The sequence below is a fragment of the Diaphorina citri genome, unplaced genomic scaffold (genome assembly GCF_000475195.1).
Source record: "Diaphorina citri unplaced genomic scaffold, Diaci psyllid genome assembly version 1.1 scaffold6921, whole genome shotgun sequence".
Classification (NCBI taxonomy): Eukaryota; Metazoa; Arthropoda; class Insecta; order Hemiptera; family Psyllidae; genus Diaphorina; species Diaphorina citri.
Window position 1 is genome coordinate 1 of NW_007384297.1, and position 7,421 is coordinate 7,421.

Sequence of the window (7,421 nt, forward strand, 5' to 3'; positions counted from 1 at the left end):
CATCAAGTCAATATGGCTAATTGGGTAGTACCTACCTATTTTTTCTTGATATACCGTATTATGTCCGTAAATACTGCGTACTTGTGTTCAATATAATGCTTGAGTAAACGAGAACACCTGTCTGATATGTATGGGCAGCGTAATTAAAAAATTCCTTTTATTTATTTTTCGAAGAAATAAAATTGATTTTGCCCGCGGCAGTCACGGACTTAATTCTCATGACAATAGATTTTTTTCCATCTTCAACGCATGAGATTTTCCATTTAAACCAAATATGGTCAGTTTGGCCAGGTCAATTTCAAGACAAATTTCTCGTACGTAATTTAAAGTACGTAAATCCAACAACTGGTAATAAACGAAGAAAAGTTCAAAAATAGAACATGGTGGAGGGGCTTTCCCCATAATATGTCAAAATATGTACATAAGTCCTTGGTTAGACTGCGGGGATAAAGGGACTTTTCCGTCCTATCCAAGCAGGAGGGAAAAAATCAATCCTATCCCAGCAGGATAAAAAAAAATCCGCTCTTTAATTAAAAAGTTTTATTGACACCTATTCTGTTTTTATCAATTTCAGGAACCATGATTCCCAAGTCAGGCGGGGACTACGCCTATATTAACGAAGCATTCGGCCCGTTGCCAGCTTTCCTCTATATGTGGGTGGCCCTATTCGTCATAATGCCGACTGGGAACGCTGTAACAGCCCTCACATTTGCCCAGTACATCCTGCAACCGATCTGGCCTCATTGTGATCCACCCTATAGTGCCGTGCGACTCCTGGCTGCTGTCATAACTTGTGAGTGATCAACAGGCAGAAGAGCTAGGCTAGTGAGTTTGGAACGTAGAATAAAATAGAAGTTTTTTTTCCTTTTCCCGTGTACAGACGGGGTCGGCGTTTTTCGTCAGTCTCTCAATCAGCCCCTACTAGGGTGATTGCTTTGGCTACAAATTTTACTCAACCTTTGGTATTTATTTAGCAAGGGAAATTCAGGCTGGTAGGTATACTCCCTGTTTAAAGTCCCCCAGCCAGACTAAAATGGAATATACCTTGTTTATCCTGCCCGAAAGTGATTAAAAAGTCCCTTTACCTCAGCAGTATAAACAAGGTCTTGGTAAGCTTCTACGAATGTTCTCTAACCATCACCTTTGACAATTTCCAGGTTTGCTGACGGCCATCAACTGTTACAACGTAAAGTGGGTGATACGATTTTATATAACTTGCACATATTCCTCCATGTTTTTCATTTCCGAATTCGGTATTTTATTTTTAAATCTTTTTCTATCCATAGAAGTATCACCTCACTTGTTCGGTATAGCCCGCAATCAATTAATTCAACCTTGTCTATATTTTGTTTCTTTCAAGTTTTAACCACTTTCTAAATAATTCTCACATAGTTTAATTTTGTTGATCACTCAAAAACTGTCATCATTAACAGAAACCTAAAAGAAAATATTAGAAGAGAAAAAAAAAGGTCGACTGAATGTTGTGAATTCAAAATGATTGAATTGTATATTTTTTTACTCGTATTCAGTAAAATAAAAAATACTTGCTTTGGACCAAATTTGTATACCAAATAAAAATTAATAATATAGACGTACAAGCTTGAGATAATTTCAAAGGAAATAGTCTCAAAATTAAATTCAGCATACCTTCTTATTCGTGCATATTTCATATGCAAAATGAACAAGTTTCATTTAAGCTATTTATTTTATTGCACTATTATTTCGACATCCATTTTTTACAAATGGCTTTGTTTTACCTGTCATTCCATCAATTTAATATTGCTTAGACAAGTACACTTCACATTTTACCTAGCAAATAACTTTAACTTTCATCCGAAAGTAGTATTATAAAACAAATATAAATAAGTAAAATCAGGCTTTTTAAAAATCAAATAAAATTAGTTCATTGTGAATAAAATAAAAAAATTGCTATTGAAATTAAAATTATAAATAGATATTTTCGGATCAGTTAAATAGAGCACATGAATGGCAATGTTAAAGTTGAAATGTCTTTTGTAAAATTCAAAATAAATACATATGTAGGTATGACGGTGAAGAACAGAGGGAGGGGTATAGAGGATTAGAACTTGGTGGGGGGAAGGGGAATCAGGTAATTAGAATAGTTTTTGTCCAGAGCAATTTACAAAAGCCTTTGATAGTAAATTTCAAATAATTTTGATAGATACGACATTAAAATAAATCCAATAGGGTTTCAAGTGTTCAAAATAAAAGCATCAAGTAATGCACACTGTTAAACAAAAGCCGGCCGTCCATTGGAAAACAGATATATGGCTTTTAATTTTAAAATGCGAGGAAAATGACCTGATAGTCAATTCCCAGCTTTTGATACCTACCTAATTTTAAAATGCCCGAGGAAATTAAGGAAATTTCCATTTTGTATATTCCTCCAAGTAATTGCTTTATTCTAGCAGTCTTGTCTTGGCAGTAAAAACAAAATATGTTCCATTATTGCCTGTAGAAACGGAACAAACCATTCCGGTAGCATCAACAATTAAACATAATACAAGGATTATTTTATTCTATCCGCAGGAGGCCTTTACATAGAAAATTGTGTTTCTTACCATATGGTCATCTCAGAACGATTCAAAAGTTAAGAACGGGCATTTAGCCTTGAAAAAGTTCATACTGGATGGGGAATATAATGAAGTAAAAGGATAAAGGTATTACTTTAAAAAAGATGGTGTTGCTTGTGAGTCATTTTCCCAGGGATAAACTGCTATACTGGACTTAACGTCTGTGTTATAGCATGTCCTTCCCAGAGTATGTTCATCCGATGGGCGAGAAGAGACATACTTGTTTCCCCTGAGACCAATCAAGCTTGGTCCTTTGTTCATTTGCAAAAGCGCTTTCGAAACACTCTCTCTTTAGGCGTACGCTGAGTCATGGTTAAATTCAAAGGTGTTCTTAGACTTCTTGTAAGATAAATAATAAAAGACTCTTGAGTGGATAGTAACCACAAGGCGAGGTTAACGTCGCGCCGGAGGCGTTCTCTACCGCCTAACCCTTTTATGACAAGAATAAAGTAGAGTCCAAACTAACGGCCGACTTTACATCTCAGCGCACCCGAAAAAAAGAACGCTTGTAAAAACACTCTCACGGGAAAAACGCCCGTTCAAACGGTGACCGTTCCGAGATAACTGGATAATAAAAGAGAGAATAGTGTGAACGGTACTTACACAAGTTGCTACCATTCACATTCAAATTTTCAAGACTTTTTTTGGCAGGATTCTCACACAGTCAGCTTTTCCACCCAACCAATGTCGTACGGAATTCCTGTATTTCAGTAATTAGGACTATTGCACCTCTTCTTTTATTTTTCTCATCGCTGTTTTTTTCAAGTTCGGCTAATAAGGCCGTTCCTCGCAAGAAATTCAGCCCATATCTCTTTAACTGATATTGCCATTTCTGTATTTGCTCCTAGAAGACACAGGCTCCTCAAATGTGTGGTCCTTCGCATGACATGTAATCTCTCTCATGATTGCTTTCCTCGTTATTGCTACTTCACAGGAGATGATATCTTCTCCTTAGAAGGTGTCATCTACAGCTTGACAGGTTCAGTCTCTTCTTCTCCCTCATCTGGGTTGACAACGAGCAGGATTTTCTGAATCAGCTTTGTGACCGTGTCTGAAATGGAAAGAAACCAGTACATAAATTAATTTTATTTTTTTAAGAAGTGGTTTGGTTTGATAAAGGGAACTGTAACACCTGAGTTCTTATCGTCCCGAAATCTAAGAGAGAAGGAAGAGAGGATAGGAGAAAGCCAGACGTTCCGAGAACAAACCTTATCTGTTTAGGATAAATTTCGCCCCGGGCTGGAATTGAAACCGCGACCTAGAGCTTACACGGGGGCTCGGTACAAAAATAATGTTTGACTCTGTGAAGGAGAATTCTTCCGAAAAATATCCAATCAAAGTGGAATCTTCTATCAAACTCACCGTGCATTTCCAGTAGCAGGGCTGGCTTGGACTTCCATTTGACACAAACATAGTAGACAGGCACGCCTGAAGCTATGATGAATAGCGAGATAACTGGAAACAAAACATGAGGAATCAATATTAACTCTATGTGTTTTTGAGGAATCAATATTAAGTCCTGGGATCAAGGGAATTTAAAAGGGCACAAGTGTTTCGTAAAAGAAAGAGTCGAGAACGAACATTATCCCATCGGAATGAAATCCGCCCCGGGCGGGAATCGAACTCGCGACCTAGCGCTTCCAAAGGCAGGCGCGCTACTTTACTAGCTAACTAGTCTATTTTTGTTCTTTCCCTAAATTTTCTTTTATGAATGGGTATACCCCATTTAAGTATATGATTTTTCTTTAATGTTCTGTTGTTATGTTGTAATATTAATAAATGGATACCTATTTGTTATGTTGTAATATTAATAAATGGATACCTATTTGTTATGTTGTAATATTAATAAATGGATACCTATTTGTTATGTTGTAATATTAATAAATGGATACCTATTTGTTATGTTGTAATATTAATAAATGGATACCTATTTGTTATGTTGTAATATTAATAAATGGATACCTATTTGTTATGTTGTAATATTAATAAATGGATACCTATTTGTTATGTTGTAATATTAATAAATGGATACAGCAAACTCAATTTGAAATTTATTTAACCTGTATGAAAAATATGTATACTTAAAATGTCAAATAAATTACAAAAATTACAAAATTACAAATTTGATAAATTAATTTTAACTTACCAGTATTCATAGGTTCTCGTATGGTGGGTACGACCACCAGGAATATGCAGCAGGCAAGGAATATGATGGGCAAACTCAGATGCACCTTGATGGGCCGGTGCAGGTCGGGCTGAGTGAAGCGCAGAGAGATGAGACCTGCCGTGCACGCCCCCACACTGAGCCACAGCGCGACGCTCATGTAGTTGATGAGAGCGAACACGTCACTCGTCACCAACATGAGAACTGACATCAGACACTGCGGGAGAGAGGAAGGATTAGAAATTATTAGTATAAACAGTGCTTCATTTGTTTTTCAGTAGGAACAAGAATAGGTAAAATAGTATTAAACTAGGTTCCATCTAGATCAGGGCAAGGTAACTTTTTTTGAAGGTTAAGCTGTGTCCACACATACTCGACGCCGTCGATCGACGATGAGAATCTATGTTGTCTAGGCATTGTACGGTTTCAGTCGGCGTCGACTATGTGTGGACAGGACACAGCTTTACCCCTTAAGTTATATCCCAGGGAAAAGGCCGAGACATAAAATAAAAATTCATCTCACTTCATCAGAAGGGACAAGATAGGAGAAAGCCAACCGTTCCGAGAACGAACCTTAAAATCCACCTCGGGCGGGAATCGAACCCGACTTAGCGCTTACAAAACAGGCGCACTACCTTTCAAGGTAAGGCTGGCAGGAATAGAATAAATAACTTACTGGATTTCTCTTATCCCGTCCTCCTCTTTTCCATTCCGGACGACAAAGGTAGAAACACACTACTATCACGCCATGTGAGCTCACGTGACGTGAGGGCAGTGTGGCTATCATGAACCATTACCTACAACATTATGGGAACACTTTAAACTACATCATTCTAACCCCTCCATTACTCCCCATGAGCTCAAGTTAAGTGATAGTAGTGTGTTTCTTTCTACCTTTAGACTTCAGTGGTTGGTTACAGTTCCCCCTATCAAACCTCTTCAAAAAAAAAAAAAAAAAAAAAAAAAAAAAAAAACTGGCTGGAGCCACGCATCACCAGTACGAGCGGACCATTTGTCACTCGCCACCAAGTTACGGTCCGCTCGCACCTTAAAAATAGGAGTAAATTTCTCAATCCACCATCTCTTGCGGAGGCCGCAATTGGAGCGAAGCACCAATGGAGGTGAGTTCAGATAAATAGTAATTGTCAAGAGGAAGATAACTCTTACATTTTTTTCAACGCTTAACTACTTAGTGAAACTTGCTTCTGACGTGGGTAACAAAAAGGGACTTATTTTTTCCCTTAGTCAATTACAACTTTCTGGTTGGATCGAGCTCGGCATCTACGCATAATGTGATCTGAATGTGAGGGGTCTATCTCCTCTTCTCCTCATCATGAAAAGTGGATGCCGATTGTATTCAGGGCTAATCTTAAGAGATTGATCCACAGGACCTGGAGATTCTTAGAAGAAAAAGTAAATTCAGGTGAAAAGAGTAAAAAATTAATCATGGATCCAACAGGTTTTTGCTTGTGGGGAAAGCGATTCATTATCGCTGTATAATGTGTTTCTTTCTATTCCCTGTATGGTATTCTAAGATGTTACACATTTGTGTATTGACGAAACACTTCAGTAAAATGGCTAGAGACTATCACATCATGGGATGACAGAACAAGTACTTAGTAAGAGGTGACCTATCTAGGGTAGTCTGCGTTCATTAACTGTCAGTCTTAATCTGACGCTGAGCTAATGGTGGAGTTTCATCGCGTAAAATAAGTACCTAGATGACTCTGCATATACAGGCAAAGAGCATTAGTCTTTACTCTGTAAGAGCATAGCATAGATTTTATAGAGACAGCTGAAAGCATGGTAGATTTCTATGCTAAAGAAACGAGTAACAAGGGGGTTTTTAGAAACATAAGAAAAAGAAAAAAGCCGCTTATGTGTCATATTGCTCTAGTTGTAACGAATAAATATAAGCAGCAAGTAAGTTTTAAAGTCCCATTAAATGGAAGCACGATAGAACCTAGGCGGTTAACGGCTAAACAGTGAGACCACTAAGGCTACACGGTTACACCCGAATAAGTCGACAGGCAGTGGTCTGTCTTTTACGAGTGGAGAGGGCGGACATCGTCACCATTGGCGAGGAGATAAATGTCATCTTGAAGTATAATGTGTCAACCAACCATAATGAACCCAACAAGTCCACCTGCGAGTTAAGACCACTGTTTGATTCACAGAGAAGTGCAATTTGGAGACTGTGTCCGATGACCATCCAGAGTTGTGAATTCGAAGCTTCAAGTTGGTAGGCCTAGATTGGTGCGCGTTTGAAACCCTTCGCACCCTTTGACCACGTAAGTTGCACGGAAAGCGGTTACAGCGAGTTACATATTAACAGGTTTACAGTGGGGATAAAAAAGTTCATTAAAAAGTGTCCTGTTAGCAATTTCATAGCCGGTTAGGCCAAGGTTTAAAAGAGTTCAAAAAAGAGGAGGTTCAAATTATTAAGGTAAGAAGGAAGTTTAGAGGGAGGTCTGCAAGGCACCCGTTCTAGATATTCCTTGGATCAAGACCTAGGTAAGGGTAGGACCCACCGGTTACAGGTGTATAACCCTCCACAGTTTACCGTAGGACAAGTGGAGGCGAGCAGAGAAGGAGTGACCTAGAGTCCTCCCTGTGGCAATGGAGGGGAGAGAAGAATGTAAGTGTAGTGCGCTGTGTCGGGG

General features: G+C 38.4%; 2 protein-coding genes across 2 annotated transcripts; one reads left to right on the forward strand and one right to left on the reverse strand.

Annotated features, from left to right (window-relative positions):
• Nucleotides 1-549: 549 nt before the first annotated feature.
• On the forward strand, nt 550-2,615 carry LOC103522115 (Y+L amino acid transporter 2-like). The gene is made up of 3 exons (XM_008487220.2): nt 550-793; nt 1,158-1,253; nt 2,551-2,615. Exons 1-3 carry the CDS (start codon nt 580-582, stop codon nt 2,613-2,615), a joined length of 375 nt encoding a protein of 124 aa, XP_008485442.2. The 5' UTR covers nt 550-579.
• On the reverse strand, nt 1,480-4,986 carry LOC103522112 (cystine/glutamate transporter-like). The gene is made up of 3 exons (XM_008487218.2): nt 4,741-4,986; nt 3,957-4,049; nt 1,480-3,645 (listed from the first exon to the last, which is right to left on the reverse strand). Exons 1-3 carry the CDS (start codon nt 4,967-4,969, stop codon nt 3,560-3,562), a joined length of 408 nt encoding a protein of 135 aa, XP_008485440.1. The 5' UTR covers nt 4,970-4,986; the 3' UTR covers nt 1,480-3,559.
• Nucleotides 4,987-7,421: the final 2,435 nt, after the last annotated feature.